At 38.7% G+C, this 19,498-nt stretch overlaps 1 protein-coding gene across 2 annotated transcripts; it reads left to right on the top strand.

Annotated features, from left to right (window-relative positions):
- Nucleotides 1-6: 6 nt before the first annotated feature.
- knl1 (kinetochore scaffold 1) lies at nucleotides 7-14,331 on the top strand. 2 transcript variants are annotated; one of them, XM_030720858.1, is made up of 33 exons: nucleotides 7-181; nucleotides 1,454-1,488; nucleotides 1,632-1,668; nucleotides 1,760-1,819; nucleotides 1,930-2,012; nucleotides 2,092-2,147; nucleotides 2,227-2,251; nucleotides 2,366-2,409; nucleotides 2,497-2,549; nucleotides 2,695-3,370; nucleotides 3,679-3,731; nucleotides 3,943-4,324; nucleotides 4,990-5,027; nucleotides 5,140-5,740; nucleotides 5,870-5,916; nucleotides 6,172-6,888; nucleotides 7,006-8,475; nucleotides 8,735-8,849; nucleotides 8,973-9,031; nucleotides 9,127-9,225; nucleotides 9,323-9,438; nucleotides 9,706-9,796; nucleotides 9,988-10,104; nucleotides 10,214-10,301; nucleotides 10,654-10,716; nucleotides 10,803-10,842; nucleotides 10,956-11,060; nucleotides 11,155-11,255; nucleotides 11,434-11,493; nucleotides 11,848-11,957; nucleotides 12,986-13,107; nucleotides 13,224-13,349; nucleotides 13,550-14,331. In XM_030720858.1, exons 2-33 carry the CDS (start codon nucleotides 1,460-1,462, stop codon nucleotides 13,644-13,646), a joined length of 5,880 nt encoding a protein of 1,959 aa, XP_030576718.1. In that variant the 5' UTR covers nucleotides 7-181; nucleotides 1,454-1,459; the 3' UTR covers nucleotides 13,647-14,331. The 2 variants fall into 2 exon arrangements, with proteins under 2 accessions (XP_030576718.1, XP_030576717.1); XM_030720857.1 differs by having other exon boundaries at nucleotides 6,172-8,475.
- The last annotated feature ends 5,167 nt before the right edge of the window (nucleotides 14,332-19,498 follow it).

Here is a 19,498-nt window from a genome sequence, read left to right as displayed (position 1 = left end):
TCAAAACTCAAGACGTTAGCATCGAGGCTCGCTCCCGTTAGCTTCAGAGTGATACTTTGCATGTGTAATGTATTTAAAGATAACTCGTTAGCTAACCTGAAAATGGTTTCAAGTTAGTAAACAAGTAATAAAAAACGCATTTGTCTTAGAAAGCAGGAAATTTGCACACAGCGGCAGCAAGGTGAGCTCCATTATGCTTCTTCGGTGTTTAGTTGTTTTCTTGTTTGATTTTGTGAATGGGAAGCTAAACAGTAACGCCAGAGCTATCGGTTTGTTTCTCTAAAATATGATTTGCAAAACGTTACCGAAGTGAAGCTGTGCCTGTTAGATCAAATGTTAGTTGTGCTAGCAGTAATTATTGCGATGATATTGATCATATGGTCAAATTTCCTTTCCCACAGACTACATGACAGGTCTGTGTTATCATGGAGGCCATTTCCCTTTTTATGGCTGCTGGAGAAAAGTGGCTTTACTTTAGCACACCTGACAGGTGCATTACCAAGTGAGATTAATGGGTTAGCAATGTATGTTGAGCTTTTTTTCTTTTCTTTTCTTTTTTTTTTTGAGCTGTTTTTACCTGGCTAATCAACATGACTTGCAGTCATATGAAGAAGAGAGTTTTCACAGAACTCATTGCAGTTAAAGTACACCCCATGATTCAGTAACTTGTAGAACCACCTTTAGCAGCAATAATTAGAAGTGATTGTTTTCTTTTTGACATCATCCGTTTCTCACATCGTTTTGGTCCACTCTTCTTAGCAGCATTGTTTCGTTTCACTGAGGTTTGTTGGCATGAGTTTATGCACAGCTCTCTCAAGAGCTTGAAAAGATCTCTTCCCAGGTGCCGCAACCCACACTCCTTCAGGTGACCTCAATAGGTTATATGATAGGATAGCGTAAGGCAAGGTCTCAGAGGCTTCACCCGAAACCACTGGTGGTAATGACCCACGCCTTTTTTCACACATTGGCGTCTCCTGTTGAAACTTTCTTTTTCACTTGACTGTGTAACTACTGAATTTACAAGATTAATGATTTTCCTCCAGCATCTCTATTTGCAGCAACAGTGTTGCATGTTACCGATACATATGTTCTTTAAAGGTCTATATCACCCATTCATCTACGAATGTATTTGATTGGCACAGTCAGCACTCAGCTGGTCCGTTTCATGCAGAAGAAAAGTCACATGGTGCTTCAAATGGCATCTTTTTTAATGGGTTAACACAAAAGGTTCATAACCACTGTTGTGATATCAGTTATCTGTGACTGATGTTTTTAGGTTTTATCAAGCCAAATAAGACTAAGAGCTTCTTTTCCACTTTGGTCCTTAATTTGATACTAAAGTAAAAATTTTGGCTTTCATGCAGTAAGGGTTAGAAAGCCCGTGTCTGCTTAAGTTTCCTCAAAGATCCCCCCCGAGACCCTCTGTCTAAAACATTATTTTATATTTTTACAGTTGAAGATGGAGCCTCTGGATCCTGCAAGGAATAGGTGAGTGCAAATTACTGTGTTTTTAAAAAAAAAAAAAAAAAGGACACCAATATCAGGGCATTATTACTTTACGCCTTATGTTAACAAATGTATCGATATGATCTATGTCTAATATTTTTATTGTTTCATGCTTTGTGTTACAGTGAAGGCAGTGGATTTTCAAGGCGCCGCCTTTCCTCGGTCAGTAGCTATTTGAATTCTGTGATTTTCTTTACTTCTTGTGAACAAATCAGTGACCTCAACTAAACTTTTTGCAACTTGTGATTTTCAGATTTTAAAAGTACCACGGAAATCATCCAGGTCCCTTGATCAAGAGCAGCAGGAAAATGTGGTAAACAGAGAGTGTGATATTAGAGTTCCACCTGGCTGTGGCAATGCACACCCCTTAAGCTTAAAAAAAAATAAAACTTAGTGATATCATTTACCCTTTTTTCCTCCTAGATTGAATGTGCCAAATCTGTGGAAAAGAGGAATTCAAGACGAGTCAGTTTCGCCCCTGCCAATGATGTTCTTTTATTTGCCAGGTGAGTCGCAAAGAAAAGAGTCCTTTTACATGAAGAACCTAACCACAAATCAACCTAACCAGCACTTTTCTCTTTATAGGGATGCCAAAAATGCCTCCCCTGTCCGAAGTCCTTTGCAAGAGTTAATAACAGCCAGTATGTAATGTATTATGTATGAGAATGTAATTTTTAAAACTGTAAGCATTGTTGTAATTTTAGTTGTTTTATTCTACAGCAGGAGCAGCAACCACACAAAATAGGTAAGGTGAAATAAGCCATCAAGGTCTGACAAGTTTTTAAAAAAAAGAGTCAAATGTGTCTTTTAATATAAATGGTTTTTTTTGTTTGCTTGTTTGTTTGTTTTTTTACACAAGGGCCCAGGTGGGAGTCACTGATGATGGGAGTCATCAAATCATCGGTAGGGGTATTGTTTTCAATATAACTGCCTAAATTATTTCTTGTAGTTTTAAGATTGCTGTTACTAAATTCAAGTCTCTGAATGTAGGTATGGAAACCCTTTTGAATGCTCCTCTACATGCTTCCCAACAAAGGGATAAGGTAAATTTGACGTTTCTATCATATGAGATGTTTAATTTTTGCATTATATTTATTACACTATTATAATACTTCAAAATATTATCTTATTATTTTTTTTTTTAATTTAGTGATGATTAATTGACCAAAAGTTATTTACGTTGATTAGGCCACTGAGGATGACTTTGGGGAGAAAACAGTGATGTTTTCCTCCGAAGATGCAGTCATGGATATGACCCAAAGCCACACTATAAACATTGGTTCAGAAATACCTGAAGATATACCCCTTGATAATTACGAAATTTTACCAGCTCTTGGAGAGAAACGATTTATAGGTGATAAATCCACGACCCTATCACTGTCCACGGGCAGGAATGTGGGTGGAAGTGCACCATTGTCATGTTTGGATCCTGCATTTGAAAACTTCCTTGCAAGTCTCTCTAAACCAGGTGTTCAGAGCACAAATGCTGTGAACATCAGATTGACTCTCCCTGCTGGACCATCCTCTGAAGAAACAAATGGGTCCGCGGCTCAGATTAAAACACAAAGAGCTGATCTGGATAAAGAAAATCAAGTTCCAGTGTTTGTTTCTGCTCTGAGGGAGAAGTCACTAAATAACACCAGGAAGATCAGAGAATCATCTTGTAAGAGTGCACTCTGTCCAGAAGATGATGTGAGCATGGATATGACTGAAGTTCAGACAGGTCGTATTCTGGGAGTCTGCGGCGATGTTGATGATGATGATAATCCTTTCCAGTGTCTTTTTCCTACTCAAGACATGTACGCCCACTCACAGATGAAGCTGCAGCAGAGCAGTATCACCTCAGGATTAACTGACCCAAAAGGTATAATTTAACTTTATAAAGTCTAATTTCACTAAACTTAAAGAACTCCGCAACATTTACACATCAGCTTATAAATGATACAAAGTACTGAGTTGAATTATGGGATACCACACGGAGACTACAAATCTATGTGTGCGGCTTCTGTTGCTTCAGTTTAGGCCATTTTTTGATACATATCTTGCCATGTAGTCCCACAAGAAGGGAACTATCCCTTTATGCACTGCATTATTTTTATGCATCATCAGTTTTAATGTTGATCGAATGCAGTTTTAAATGGCATCTAATTTCATTTCACTTTGAATTATTAGATAAGAGGTCCTTGATAAAACCTCCTGTACCTGTTCCTCATCAAAGACATAAGGTAAGTTGTGGATTTTTTTACACTTTTAAACCTCTTACACTTTTAGATTAAATAAAACAGATGCATCTGCAAGTCACATATGGGATGTTTTATCTTTAATCTTTATTTGCTTTTAACATAGTATAGTTTAAAAAATGTTGTCTTTAAATGCTTAATTATTATATCAAAATTAAATTTAGCATCTAGTAATTGTATGTCTTCTGTTCTTCAGGTCAGCCCTGATGCAAACAATGAATGCAAAGACAAAACAATAGTGTTTGCAGCAGATGCCGACTCTATGGACATGACTGGGTGTCACACAGTGAACATCGCCTGTGGAACGTTGATTCTTCAGCAAAAGTCAGGAGCTGATAAAGAGAATTGGCTGCTAAATACCACTCAAAATGTTAGAGAGCCCTTTAAAGGAGCTACCATGTGTCCTGATGGACTAAACATGGACACCACAGGAGCTCAAACAAACCAGGTTTTGGATGATCCTTTTCAGTTTCTTTTCCCCTCGCAAGACATGTACGCCCATTGTGAAAGCCTCAAGAAAGCAGATACTACTTTAGGACAGCGGATAAGTGAAGCACTCAAATCATCTAACCATAAAGGTAAGGTGCTGATCAAACCCGGCTGTTTGTGAGGGGGCAGTAAAAATAAAGATGCCTTGAATGGAGAGGAGCTTAAACAGAGTTTCAGATAGTGGATGAATGGAAGAAGTGAACCAAGACCTGGTGTAAGGTGAAAAAAAGAAAATGCAAACTGTAAACCACGCAAAGCTCCTATAGTTGTAGTAGTAGGAGTAGGAGTAGTAGTAGTAGTAGGAGTAGTAGTAGTAGTAGTAGAAGGTGGAAATAAGTATATGTACTCTTACAAAACGCTATTAACTATTATTTCAGTTATTAATTACATATGTGCAATTATTCTTTTGCACATCATTTTCTTTATTAATAATTAATGGTTATGAAATGTAGGAAATCAGTAAAAAAAAAAAAAGTTTTATATTTTAACCCACAGTTAGATTTGATGTCACATGCATGAGACCAAAACTGTGAATCTTAATACACGTGACTGTTTTTCTATTTAAATAAGTCCTGGCATAATTGTCAAAACAGTCTTGTAGTTGTTGGTTTTTTTTGTTTGTTTGTTTTTTTAACCAACTAATCAATTAATTAACTAGTTTTTGCAGTGCTCTTAGTTTTATACTGGTGAATTTGTGTATGGTTTCTTTAACTAATCCGTTTTTAATTTATCCCCCATTTCCATTCCATTTTAGGTATGGAAGCCTCATCTTTAAAGGGACTAAAAGATCAGGTGAGATTAAATATTTCCCTTTTTTTTTTTTTTAATTATGACCATTTTATTATTAAATGTTCATATCAAGATGGATATTTTCAACTCAGAGCATTTTCATTGCCATTCACAGAACAAACCTGACACTGAGAACAGCTGCAGCGAGAAAACAGTGAGATTTTCTGCAGATGATGCCTGTATGGATGTGACAGGAAGTCCCACTATAAACATCACTCAGTTACAGCTACAGTCTGACCAAAAATTTGGCTTTTTACCCGCTAAAGAGAAAACCTTGACGTTCACTCCATCCAGTACTATGGATGAGAACCATGGCCTCACTGTAAACACTGCCAGAAATTTAGTACCAGATTCATTTAATCCTGGGAAGAAACAAGACAGTGAAACATGTGGTCTGCCTAGGAACACATCTTTATCAGTGCACAATTTGGATCCAGGATTCAGCCTTACAGATTCCTCCAGCATTAAAAATATGATCACCTCTAATGGAGATCCAAGCTGTCCAGAAGACATAAGCATGGACATGACTGAAGCTCAAACAGGCTACATTTTGGTAGGGGATGTGGGCACAGATAGAGTAGATGCTCAGACAGGCCAAGGTGCAGATGATTGTGTTAGGGATCCTGTTCCCACACAAGGCATATACTCCCAATGTGGCAATCTGAGGAAAACAGACTGGCAGAGGAGTGAAGCAACTGGATCATCCAGCTGTAAAGGTTTGAAAACAGCCTCATTCCAGTTTCAGTTTATATGTTTGCGTTATGATCAGGTAGCTGCTTTATGTTGATGTTATGATCAGGTACCTGCTTCTCACTCATTTTTCCCATTTCCACTTTTTGCTATAGAAACCTTCCCGAAGCCTTCTGGAAACACAAAGGTGCAAGCACATCAGGTGAGAGTAAACGCATCTTGATCTTTTTGTTCATCTTAGTTTAAATCAGTAACTGCACCAGATAATACCTTTTATTTTAACAATCAATCAAATTAGAGACAGAAGGTCATTTTGGTGTTATATTCTTTTTAAATCAAAAGCTTTTGTTTCATTATGTTTTTTTTTAATGAACTGAGTAATACATTTTAATAATACTGTCAACCTAATGTTCTGTGAGAAGTCAACTGAAGTGCTCTGCTACACTGCTTTCCTCAGGTCAAGCTTGATGTTGTAGATGACTGCAAAGAGAAGACAGTGAGGTTTACTGCTGATGATGCCCTTATGGATGTTACACGGAGTCACACTGTGAGCATCATCAGTGATTTAGAACTCCAGTCACACCCAAACGCAGGCCTTTTACCTGCTATTGGAGATAAAACAGTGAGGTTCAGTATAGATGATGCAGCTATAGATGTGACACGAAGTCACACTGTAAACATCATCAGCGATTTACGCCTGGAGTCGCACCAAAATGCCGACTTCTTACAGGCTAATGGAGAAAAAACCGTGAGGTTCAGTACAGATGATGCAGTAATGGATATGACACAAAGTCACACTGTTAACATTGCCACTGATTTGAGCATGCAATCACACCAAAATGTGGATCTTTTGCTTGCTAATGGAGAAAAAACAGTGAGGTTCACTATGAACGACGCAGCAATGGAAGTGACACAAAGTCACACTGTGAACATTATCAGTGATTTACAGATGCAGCCGCACCAAGAAGCAGACCCCTTACTTGCTACCAGAGATAAAACAGTGAGGTTCAGTATAGACGATGCATCAATGGATGTGACCCGAAGTCACACTGTGAACATTGCCACAGATTTAAACATGCAGACAGATCACAGTTTGCCTCTGAATGGAGAAAAAACAGTGAGGTTCGGTACAGACGATGCAGCCATGGATGTGACCCGAAGTCACACTGTGAACATTGCCACAGATTTAAACATGCAGACAGATCACAGTTTGCCTCTGAATGGAGAAAAAACAGTGAGTTTCGGTACAGACGATGCAGCCATGGATGTGACCCGAAGTCACACTGTGAACATTGCTACTGATTTTGACATGAGGCTACATCAAAATGCGGACTTTCCTCCTACCTCTGAAGAGAAAACGGTGAGGATTGCTGCAAATGATGGAGCCATGGATATGATGGAGTGCCTCACTGTAAATATTCCCAGTGTTTCAGCATCAGACTCGGTTCTACCAGTGGAAAAAATTCCACCCTTCCAGGAAAACCAGGATTTTTCTAATAAGGCCTTTGATCTACGTGGAAAAACCTCTTCAGCACATGATTTAAATCAAGAATTTAAAAATTTGTCACAGGCATGTAGCCCTTGGGTTGATATTAAACCACAGGACAATGATACACCATCCCCTCAAAAAGCTACTGACTCAAAGGACTTAATGGTACACCCTAAAACACAGAACCCTGCCGTTAATACTGAAAATGAAGCTCCAGTTTTAGTTTCATGTTTCAAAGAGCAGCCAGTAAATACAACCATGACGGACCGTCCAGAAATCAGTGCAAGCATGGATATGACTGAACCGCAAACAGGCTGTATTTTGGGTCAAACGTGCACAGATGACCCCCTTCAGTGTCTGTCTGATCCCAATTCAGAGCATTTGAGACAAACTGGGAGTACGTCACAGAGAAGTGATGATTTAGGGTTATCTAATCCTGATGACTTGGAAAATATTAATGTGACAGAATCTCTTCACTCAACCAAAAGAGAGATAACAGAAGAACCTGGACCAATAACTACAACTTCTCCTACATCACAGGATGTGGAAATTCATTCAGACAGTGCTGCTGACCAAGATGTTGATTCACAAAAGTTTAGACGAATGAGTTTAGCTGATCTCCAGTCAAAAGTAAGGCGTTTGAGCTGCATGATAAATGCAGCTCCTAGTGCTGTTGTGATGGATAGCTGCACAGCACCTTTGCATCTTTTGGAGCAGGACCTTGAGAAATGCCCAAAGGATAAAACCATATCTTTCGCTGTAGCAGAGCCAGAACCTGCAATGGGAATGGTAAACACTGAAGATAATACAGAAGCTCGATCTCTTACAGAAGCAGAACATCCTTGCGGCGCAATTACTACAACTCCTTTCAGTTCAAAGACAAAACAGCTTATGTCAAGAATTTCAGTGGGAGGCTTTAAACCGAAACTGCCCCAAAAATCCAAACCTGATGATTCAAAGAACGCTAAATCTGCAGAAAAGCATACAAGGACAGTCACTGTCAGTGTTGCCAATGGGCTGAAAAACTTTAATGATGATTTAAGTGATATTTATGATGAAGAGCTGGGTAGCTATGAAGATATGTCAGAAACAGTAGACACTAGGAGTCCTCAGAAGTCCCCGGAGGTCAACGTGGTCAAGCCTTTAGAGGACAGTGTATTTGAAGAAGACGTTTTTAACCCTGTTCAGGGACAAAAGAGACTTTTGCCAAAAGATAAAACCAACATGAAGGATCAGAAGAGAATGAAACCATCCTGCGACACCGTTGAAATGGTAGGTCAGATTTCTCTACTGTATGAATAAACAAGTGGAGAGGAACAAATGTGAAATAATGGCAAGAAGTGATTTAACCTGCATAGAGAAAGTCAAATAACAAATTTATATGCTATAGTCATTAAATTGTAATTGTTGTCTTATTAACATTTAGCTTTCTTTAGTATAATGGATGTGTTTTATGATGTACTTTGGCTTTAATTTCTTTTATTATAATACAGTTTATTTTTTCCCTTGTGTTTTCTTTCTTTCATTGCAGTCATATGTTGTAGAGTGTGACAGTAACATGACTACAGCTCCCCTGACTGCACAGACAGCGGATTGCTCCAGCAATCACACAGCCAGCATCAAATGCAACACTGCATCTGAGTCAAGTAAGTTCTTATGTTTCACATTAATGTGTATCATTAAGATCCTTAATTGTATATTCTGTGTTTTCTGACATCAAATCCTTCCTTTGATAAAGTTATTATTAAACATCTTTTTTGTTATTCTAGCTTTTAAGCACAACCTGTTTGAATCCCAACTCGAGGACAATGCTACTGATGTACAGAAGGTATGCGGTTGTGTTTTTTTTTTTTTTTTTTTTTTAACTATTTTGTTTGTTTGTGCATTTTTCATGTCTCACATTTGATCACATTTTAATTACAGAAACTGGAAGATGGCACCATAACCGTGTTGGAGCTCTTCAGACTCTTCAGCATTGACTTTGTCATCCATAATCCTCGGCAGAGTGTCCTTCCTGGCAGAGTAGGCAAATCTTCTATGTTGAAAAAAAATAGATATAATAGATATATAATATAAATATATAATATAAAAAGCATATAAATACATTTTGTTTTTGCAGCTTTTGTCTGACACAGAGACCACACCAATGGATTTATTGAAAGACAAGCACATCAGTCGCCCTAAACAGATGGTCTATGAGATGGACGTCTTTAACCTCACAGAAAAGGTTGAAGGGTATGCACACTTCAGGTTTTATAACATATATAGTATATGTGATTAAACTTAGAAAAAAAAACTAAGAAAACATTTAGTATCTAAATAAATGTATTCCTCTAACCTTGTAGTCTTATTTCCATGAAGGGATCCTGTCTTTTTAGGCTGGCACAGGATCTTTAAAACTGGGTGTAGCTTACATGCTCAATGAATTTTACGGTTCCATTTATGTTTAATCTTGGATGTTACAGTTGAAGCTCAAAAACACTTGTTTTGTCCTCTTTCTAGGCTGAAGGTGCGAATGCGGGATCTAGACAAACCTCTTAATACTGTCAATAGACGTTTGTGGGAAGATATGAGATATGCTTCGGAGAAAGAGGTAAAGGATAATTGAATTTACTTTTCACAGTGTAATTTGTTTTCCTATTTGATTTTGCCATGTTTATGGACAGTTGTACTGTATTTATTTTACTTTACCTAGCTACTGGCCTTTGCTGTGTGCTTGTGGGTAGCATGAATTTGGCATGTGCTCTCACATTTGACCTATGTTGTGATTGTTTGAATCAACAGCGGAAATCTTTTGGTACTAAACTCAAGGAGAGAAATAACTTCTTCAGAAAAACAAGCAAAGTTCAGTCACATGAAATGAAGGAGGTCCTATACTCAAATCTTGTGCAGGCAAATCTGGTGAGAACTTTGGCACATTTTGAAAAATTTCTGAAGTGTGAAATTGGGGACTTCTTGGAAAATGTAATTGACATGTCTTGTTTTGTTTTTTTTGTTGTTTTTTTTACAGGAGGAGCAGCAGAAGTTGAGAGGAAGAATTCAGGAAGCAGATGAGATGATAAAAACTCTGGATGACTGTATTGGTAAATTAGAAACAGGTATGGCTACAGCAAAAACATGACTTTCCTGTTTGTGATACTGTCAGGTTTGTGCATTTTGTAGAAATTGATTAATGCCTCAGCCACACAAGCCTGGAGACGGGTTATCAACTGTATGACAACCTTCAGTAACTTGGAAAAATGTGTTCTTGATCAGTTGGCAAGTGGTTGCTGGCTGTCTCTGGATGAAGTGAGTCACAAACAGGGTGCTGCACCAAAAACCTCCTCGTGATTGCTTTGGTGGATATCAGCCATGGTTGCCCATAGTTTACATGGAAGATGATGACTTGTCAGCTTTGAGGGCACAAGAGTGGATGTGTTGGTACAGCCTAATATAATCTCCTTCATTTAGAACTTGATGCCATTGAAGAAAAAGGCTTTCAAGACAAAGCAGGTCTGAAATCACTGCAGGAAGGTAACTAATTACCATTTGATCTATTTATTTTTAGCTTAATTCAGTTGAATGAGTCATAAGTGTGTTTTCTGGTTTTTCTTTAACAGAAATGAAGCAAGTCACTGAGAGGACAGCTGAGGATGAGAGGTGGGTGGAAATGAAGTGGCTTTTCCATTGAATTTCGTGAACGTGAAAGTTGAATTTTGTGTGCTGTTACATATGTCTTTTTTTGTTAATGCTTTTCTTTGTTCCTGCCACAGACAAATATCTGAATTAGAGATGCAGAAGAAGCACAATTCAAGTAAAGTCAAAAGGCTTCAAGCTGAGACGAGGAACCTGGAGAGTCACATGGGCATTCTGAACACGTCAGTTTCTGTACTCAGTGTTTTTACATCTTAAGGCCAGTTCTGTATACGAATACACTGAAGTAAATCCGGTTTTGTACATCGTTTACTTTAGGATAAATGAATGGAAGCTCAGAGAGATGAGGGACAACTTCAAAGTCTACACGTTCCTCCATGAGACCATGCATCTGCAGCTGGTGTTTGAAAAGTCGAATGGTATTTATTTTTTCATGTTTTCTAATACAGTCAGTTACTATAACTGATCTCTATATGCTTACCTCACCTCAGTGTTCACACAAACCTTTAACAATATTAAAAGTGAGTTTTTGCTCACTTCTGGTGGTTTGCTCATTTTAAGAAGCGCTCTAATGACTTTGTTTTTCTGCGTTTGAAGGAAGTGAGGCTGACAGTGAGCAGAAAATAACACACATCACCTTTAAACTTGAACTGGATGGTAAGCAAATAAATGCAAGAAACGTTCTGTGATGAGTTATCATTTACAGGATGTTCTCCACATCTGTACTGCTTTTGCATGGGTTCAGATCTCGGCTCATCATCTTCATCTTTTCATCCTGCCGAGCTAAATTAATGTTCTTTGGTTACATGAAACGTTACCTGACATTCAGCATGAAGACGATTAAAGCAATTTTGTATTCTATATTTTTTATTTTATTATATTTTATTTTTATTTTCAATTTTTTCTACACTCCTACCCGAAAGCTCTGCACAAGAATTCCTATGTACCCAAACCTTGCGTGTGAGTACAAATGGCAAATAAAGTCTCTTGATCTTGATCTTTTCTAATCAGATGAGAAGTCGCAGTGCCATGCCCGCCTTGTTCACAAACTGGTCTCCCAGTACATTGAAGGTGAAAGTTCCTGGGTGGAGAAATACCCAACAAGCAGACATGTGCCAAAGGTAGGTGTGAAAAAAGATTGAAATGAAGTGACCAATTCTAGATACATAAACAGAGGATACAAACAGCCATTTCTGAGCTCAGATATAATACCTTTAATTATACTGTCTCATATCTGTATTCTCGCATCATACTATTACAGCGTGTACACAGGAAGTCTCCACTAACATCAGCTGACTTGGCTTCTGGGAACAATTGCAAATGTTTCAGGATTCCAGCTGTAGCCAGCAGATATCTAGATAGCAGAAATATGTTCCAAGACTTCCTGTTAAATATCCTGATCATTGTTTACAGGCTGATTATGAATGGGGATAAATTAAAAATAAATGGCTAAATGGTCATCAGACGATGGTTATTTGTTTCAAGGTTGTTTCATTTTGTCCTCCACACAAAAATGGTATACCTACACATAGCCAAAGCCTGCTCAAATGTGATTGGTCCATACTACTCAGACTACAGTACAGAAAGAAACCTTCCAGTACCAAAAATCTGGTTCCTTGCTTACAGATTCTTTAAAAGTCTATCGTTATTCCTCTCAGACACAAGTGAGGCAGATGACTGAAAAACATCTCTTTCAACTGCAGTAAGTATAAAAGGTGGATGTAGTCACCATGATGTCACCCAGTGGTTAGTGAAGTTCTGTTAAGCTTCTAGCTGAGCATTTTCACCATCCCCATCTTGGTGTTTTGAAACTGGGAGAGACTTGGTTCATGAATCATGGGGATTTGGTCAGTGAGCATATCCTGGATAATCCTCCTTTCTGACACTTAGAATTACCAACAGGTACACAGTGGACATGATATTATATTCAGCATGACCTGAAATGAGTCACCGAGCTCATAAACTCGTCAGGAAATCTTTAATGAGGGCTGTTTCTTACAGCTCTTTTTGCAACCACAGAGATCGCCCCCTGATGGTCATTTAGAAGAATGCCGGTTTAAGGCGTTTAGTGTTATCTTAAATTTTCAGATGCAGGTGGCATGTGCATCATTTATGCTGTCAGCATAAGTATTTTGTCTGCTGTTTTCAGCTGCTCCATGATGTCAGCCTGGTGGTGAGTCACTGTCGTCTTCTGGGAGAAGAACTGCGTCTGCTAAAACTGTGGGGAGGGCTGCGGCTGGATATACTCAACATCAGTTGCACTGACACCAAGTAAGAGCTCTGCTTCACAAAAATGACTAGTATTCCCTTTCTTGATCAAAAAAATCATTCACGCAGTTTTGTATTTTGCAATACTGTGGTGTATAATATTGAAATTCTTTTTCCAGAGTGCACGTTGTCTTCAGCAGTTTGAAGAAATGTTCTAAGTTTGAGGTGGTCTTTGCCGTCTGTCTTATCAACCACCTGTATGTCCTTCAAGTAGAGAGCTTTAAAAATATTGTCGGAAGCACAACGTAAGTAAGATTCAAATGTAAATCAATAAATTTTCCTTCTTTAAAATTTGTGTTTTCCTGTCAAGAGACTCATCTTGTTTCATTTATTTAGAGTATAGTGACTGAAATTGAGTTTTGTGCATCATATTAGTATTGTAGGTAACTGTCACAGGTATACTATGTAACTTTAAAGTGGAATATTTATTTTCATGTATTTGTAGGATTCAACAGATTGAAGAGACTGTGGCTTCGTTCAGTCCGGCCAAGAACCTGCTGACAAAGACCGTCAAAAGGATTCACGAAGTGCTTCTATGCTGAGACCAGAAATGGGTCCAGGGTCACATTTTGATTCCAGCTGTTTTTTGTAATTAAACCCGGTTGTACAGCTTAGAGGTTAAAGGACTTAAATTCTTTTACAACTCTAAGAATAAATATAGTGTACAGAGTTTAAGTCTGGCTTTTCTTCTGTTGTGTGAAAGAAGTGCTATATTTTTTTGTATGTGAAACAGCTGTTATTGCTGCAAATTTTAATTTTTCAACATGAGCAAAACATAAAAAGTTAAGTTCAAATTAAAGATGTTTGGATGTTACAAATATTCGCAAACATTTCGATCTCTAAACTTCTAAAAGTAGATGCTCTGGAAGGTTTTTCACTAACAGATTTACTTGAGGAGTAGTGGAATGCTTTTCATCCAGCATAATTGCCTCATCATAGTCATAGTTTAAAACATTAAGCACACTTTCATTGGTGTGGTGCAGTTTCCAGAGTGACCTCTAGATGGTGGACATAAACTATCAACTGTTGCAAATCTTTGCAGGACCTACCACATGAAAATATATTTCTCTTTATTTTGTTCATACTGAAATGACAGTAATCACATAATCTCTGTCAAAGCTTTTAAAATTATTATTAGAGAGCAAGAACTGTAAAATAAACATGCTTTGCATTATAAGGGCTGTGGGAGTATTTTTGTTTTTTTGCCATATTGTTACCTAATTTTCTTTGTGAGATGTATTTTGTTTGTAAACTGATCACTTAAAATAAATTTGTTAAAGTATGTGATACATGTGTCATCAATAATACAAGTCAAAGTGTTAAATTAGATTGCATATAGGAAGACACCACAGAGTGTAATCCATCTTCTTAGTTTGATTTAAAAAATTTTTATGACCTTATAATTCAATCGACTCAGACTGTTCAACCATAAAATGATCAATATTGCCAATACTCAGACACTCATTTCTAAAGTCTTCCTCCTTGTTTGGTAAATGTGGTCCTATTTCTGCATGCGGTCACAGTTTTTAATCATGCAGTATTGCAAAGGGTGTAAACTAGTTTATGCAAAACACTTGAGCTGCAACCTTAAAAACTTGTGGAATGCATTTTGTGTAAAGAAAGCTTTTCAAATTACACATCAAAATCCTTCTGCACTTGCTATACTGTGGTTAGGCTTCAGAGGTCACTATGGGTCTATAAAACAAATTGTTACTCCATTAGCTATTTAGTAAAAAATCATTAATTATGGCTCACGTTTTATTTGACAGTGTTTACTCTGAAATGAAGACAACTTCTTAAAGGAAAAAAATATCACTAAATGATTTTTTTTTAATTTAAAGATACTGAGTTTATAGGTAAATGGAGTAAACAAGTAAACACAGGTTATGGACCTGTGTTGCAACCACAAATATCCTTGTACTAGTAAATCTGTTGCTTTGAATTATCACCCAGAATCTTCTACTAAGGAGCCATGCTCTTATAATAGACGCAGTTTAACATTGTCTTGCTGAAATATGCAAGGCCTTCCCTGAGAAAGATGGGAGCATATGTTTCTCTAAAACCTGTATATAACTTTCAGCACTGATGGTGCCTTTCCAGATGTGCGAGCCCCCCAGTTCCATAGGCACTAATGTATCCATGTACCATCAGTGATGCAGGTGAGCGCTGATAACAAGTCAGATGTTCCCTTTTAGTCCAGAGGTTGCAGTGTCCATGTTTTCTCAAAAGAATTTCACATTGTCTGACCATCGAACAGTTTTCCACTTTGCTTCAGTCCATTTTAAGCTAGCTTTGGTACAGAGTAGACACCGGTATTTCTGGGTCATGTTCACATGTGGCTTCTTTGCACAATAGAGCTTTAACCTGCATTTGTGAATGGCACAGTGAACTGTGTTAACAGGCACTGATTTCTGTAAGTGCTCTTGAACCCATGCAGTGATTTATGTAATAGAATCATGCTTGTTCTTAATGCAGTGCCGTCTGAGGGCCTGAAGATGATGAGCATTTAAATAATGATTTTCAGCCTTGTCCTTTGCACACAGAGATTTCTCCAAATCCTCTGAATCTTTTGATGTTGTCTGCTGTAGATGATGAGATATTTCATTTTTTTTCTTTGTGTTTTGTGCAATTTAATGTTGAGGAACAGTATTCTGAAATTTTTGCTCAATTTGTAGTAAGCAGTTTTTGCAGATTTGTGTACGCCTGTCCATCTTTATTTCTGAGAAAGTGCCTCTCTCAGATGATCTTTTGATACCTAATCATGTTGCTAAGTAACATAATTAATTGTGAGCTATTCTTCGAGTTGTTTTTTGTTCTCAGTACCATCCATCCATCCATTTTCTTCCGCTTATCCGGGGCCGGGTCGCGGGGGCAGAAGCCTAAGCAGAGAAGCCCAGGCTTCCCTCTCCCCAGCCACCTCCTCCAGCTCATCCGGAGGGACCCCAAGGCGTTCCCAGGCCAGCCGAGATACATAATCTCTCCAGCGTGTCCTGGGTCTACCACGGGGCCTCCTCCCGGCGGGACATGCCCGGAACACCTCACCCAGGAGGCGGCCAGGAGGCATCCTAATCAGATGCCCGAGCCACCTCAACTGGCTCCTTTCGATGTGGAGGAGCAGCGGCTCTACTCTGAGCCCCTCCCGGATGGCCGCACTCCTCACCTTATCTCTAAGGGAAAGGCCAGCGGCAGAAACTCATTTCTGCCGCGGCAGAAAAAATGTTCTCAGTACCAATTTTTTTTTTTTAGCCTTTTGTTGCCCCATCCCCAACTTTTTTTAGTGTTGTTGCCATCAAATTTAAAATGTGCTAATATTTATCATGAAATAGTAAAAGGCCCAACGTTTCTAGAATTGGGTTTGTAGACTTTGATCCATGTCTTTTTAGTGTTGCTTGATGCATTTCAATGTTTGTTTGTTTTTAAAACAGCAATGTCATATTTCAACCAAAATTTTTATAAAGCATTTTTATCAAGCTTAAAGGTGGCATATGTAAGCTGATTCTGGCTGTGTTCTCAGCCAAGACATAACTGACATGGACAGTGTCCAGAGTTCATCCAAAAGGTCAAACAACCAGAGCCTCTAAGAAGACGGATGGGGGTGGGCAATGACAGTCTGCTCCCCGAGCCCCAACGTCAAGGGTCAAAGTGGACGTTTCCAAACCGGCACCCTTGAGTGAGCCGTGACAGGAGATGAGATCCTCCCCCCAGTAACAACGGCTGCTGTCAAACCAAATAGAGGACAGCAGCATTTGGGTCTCCTGACCTCCTGAGGGTCAACTCAATTTGATTTTAATCGATCAATTGAAGGATTTTGCATTATGCGTGTGAGCAATTCATTCAGTCATTAGGTTTTCATACAACACTGAGAACAGGAGCAAAATTTTCCTCAAGGTCACTCACATGTTAAATTATGTGATTGAATTCTGTTGGTTTTCTGTTTGCTTTGCAAATACCTGATCAGTAATGTGGTTGAATCAGTGCTTGTCTTTCCCACTGGGGAAAAGCTCCATTCTAATGTATTTACCAGTTTATTACACAGTTACGTGACTGTATTAGAAACCATACAATTAAGTTTTTAAAAACAGATTTCAGTCTTGCTGTATCATTTAATTATATGATTATGTACTTTATCCTTGAAAACAGCCCAGGCTGTTCCCTACCTCTCATCCTGTGTCAGCCGGAATAGGGTCCTGGCCCCTGTGTGACTGGCAGCTGGTTAAGAAAATGGATGGATTGATGGATGTTTTAAATCTTATTAGCATGCTCTTTCTTTATTTTGCATAATTATGCATCAGATATGCCTGAAAAGTGCCTAATAATGCACTTTGCACAATTATCTACATGGCACCATGTTCTCCCAAAAGAAAATAACAGGTATAAATGTGAGCCTAGCATTTAGCCAAATTGGGCTGAAAAGCAACCGAATGTTGATTAAACCACCTGGAAGGAAAACAATTTGAATCGGTGGGCTGAAAAATAGGAGACATGAGTCAACAGATAGAACAGAGCTGCTACAGTGCTCACTAGTTACCAAGCCACATTTGATAATTAGCACCACTTAATTACTTGTGGACCATATTTTGCAACCAAATACAAGGAGTAGTGATGTTGTTTTAAAGTAAAGATTAAGCGATAACAGTATAGTTCACAAGTACTAACCTCCGATTGTCCCTAGAGAAGAAGTCAGTGGATCACAAGAATTAGTGGGATTCAACCTCTGAGGACCCTGAATGTCTTAAGGCTATGGACAATAATAGTTGTTGAGACATTTCAGCTTGGCCATACCAGCAGAAATCTGCAGATGTTATTATTTTTACATGAAAGTAAGTCCTTTAGGACAAATATGATCATGAATACTGTAATTACTGCATGAAAGAATTAGGAGGGCACTTGGACAACACATACTCAACCAATGATGCTACTGTTTTTTCTAATGCTGCTAATGCCCTATTTTGCAGTTTTCTAAAATATGATCTCAATCTGCACCAAAATTTAACAGGTTCCTTTTTGGCTTTGTTCTCCACCGGTTCAGCTGGGTACTTTTTGCTGACGAAACGACAAACAAACTAGCATACAAATGGAAATTAGCACATCGGCTTAAAAGCAATTTATTGGCAAGTGACACTGCGTTTGGCTGGATTTCAGTAATGGTCCAAACAAACTCAAGCATACGTGTTTCACAAAGGGTGGCAAATTGTGCCAAAGAATCCATTTCAAATAAAAGAGTTATGGTCATTTATACCCCCCCCCCCCCCCCCCCCCCCCCACACACACACACACACACACACACACACTTTTTTTTTTAATATAAATTACATGACATTGTTATATGAGACGTGTGATGAAACACTTTATCTTTTGGGAGACAAAAGTCAAGTCTTATTGTGATTTTGGATGGAATTAGGTGGTAACATGTTGTCACTGCACCAAAGGGCACCAAAGGCCTAATTCTGTAAAGTGGAACATTTAGCCTCAAGCGGCATCATTCAAATCTGTTTATCCTCTGATCTAGGAGCAGTATTTCACCTTAGTAACCCTATCAGTGTCCTTGTCTGACATCAGAAAGAAGGAAGGTTTGAGGTAATACAATTGGTTTTGGATGATGGAAAACTGCATTGCAGGTTTATTTGTATTTAGGTCTAAATGCAGCCATCTGCCAGACAATTTTTGTGTGTCTAATGTGTGTTACTTTACTATATTGGACAAAAGGGTTAAAGGTGTTTTTGAAACAAGGGACAGGCACATGGGCAGGCTTTCTGCTGCGATAGTGCTTCCCATTTAAACTCCAAGTTTGTGTTGATGGTAGGGAGCCATGTCTTCTACACAGTTTACTACTCATCATTGTTGTTACCCCCCCTGCTTCCATGTCCATCAGTATCTCCTCACTTCCCGCTCACAGCCTTGCTACTACTACGAAGCTGAGGTTGGGGGCATTATTATTAGGGGGCATAAGAGGGCGTCCTAATTGATCCTTCCAGGCAGGTAATTAGCTCTGATGGCATGTGCGCCCATGGTGATTAGAATGACAGGGACACAGCCACATCCTGCCCCTCACCCCAATCACCAACACACAAATAAAGAGTATGTGACCCACGGAGTTGCCACATTCTCTGGTCATTCTTAGGAAAAGACAATAGGTCTGGCTTGTTAAAATAGGCTCCCTCTCAGCGGGGGGACACAGGAGCCGCAGCAGCTGTCCCATAGTATCAAGCCTCAATAGTCTGAGCAACCACAGAAACCTCCAGTTCAAAGGTTTGCATTTTTTATATTTTTGTGAGGACACACATTATCTCATTAGCAGTGAAATACTAGAAGTATTAACATAAGCTTTCCCCAGATCTCTGCTGCTGTGAAGAGAGAGAATGTTGCTAGAAAATACACTTCATAACAATATGAT

The sequence above is a fragment of the Archocentrus centrarchus genome, chromosome 24 (genome assembly GCF_007364275.1).
Source record: "Archocentrus centrarchus isolate MPI-CPG fArcCen1 chromosome 24, fArcCen1, whole genome shotgun sequence".
Taxonomy (NCBI): domain Eukaryota; kingdom Metazoa; phylum Chordata; class Actinopteri; order Cichliformes; family Cichlidae; genus Archocentrus; species Archocentrus centrarchus.
This window is presented reverse-complemented; position numbering and strand designations above follow the sequence as displayed.

Coding starts and splice junctions, on each gene's coding strand:
- knl1 (XM_030720857.1), top strand. CDS start 1,460: ATGGAGCCTCTGGATCCTGCAAGGAATAG. Junction 10,843..10,955: donor AGGACAGCTGAGGATGAGAG/GTGGGTGGAAAT, acceptor TTCCTGCCACAG/ACAAATATCTGAATTAGAGA. Junction 13,350..13,549: donor AATATTGTCGGAAGCACAAC/GTAAGTAAGATT, acceptor ATGTATTTGTAG/GATTCAACAGATTGAAGAGA.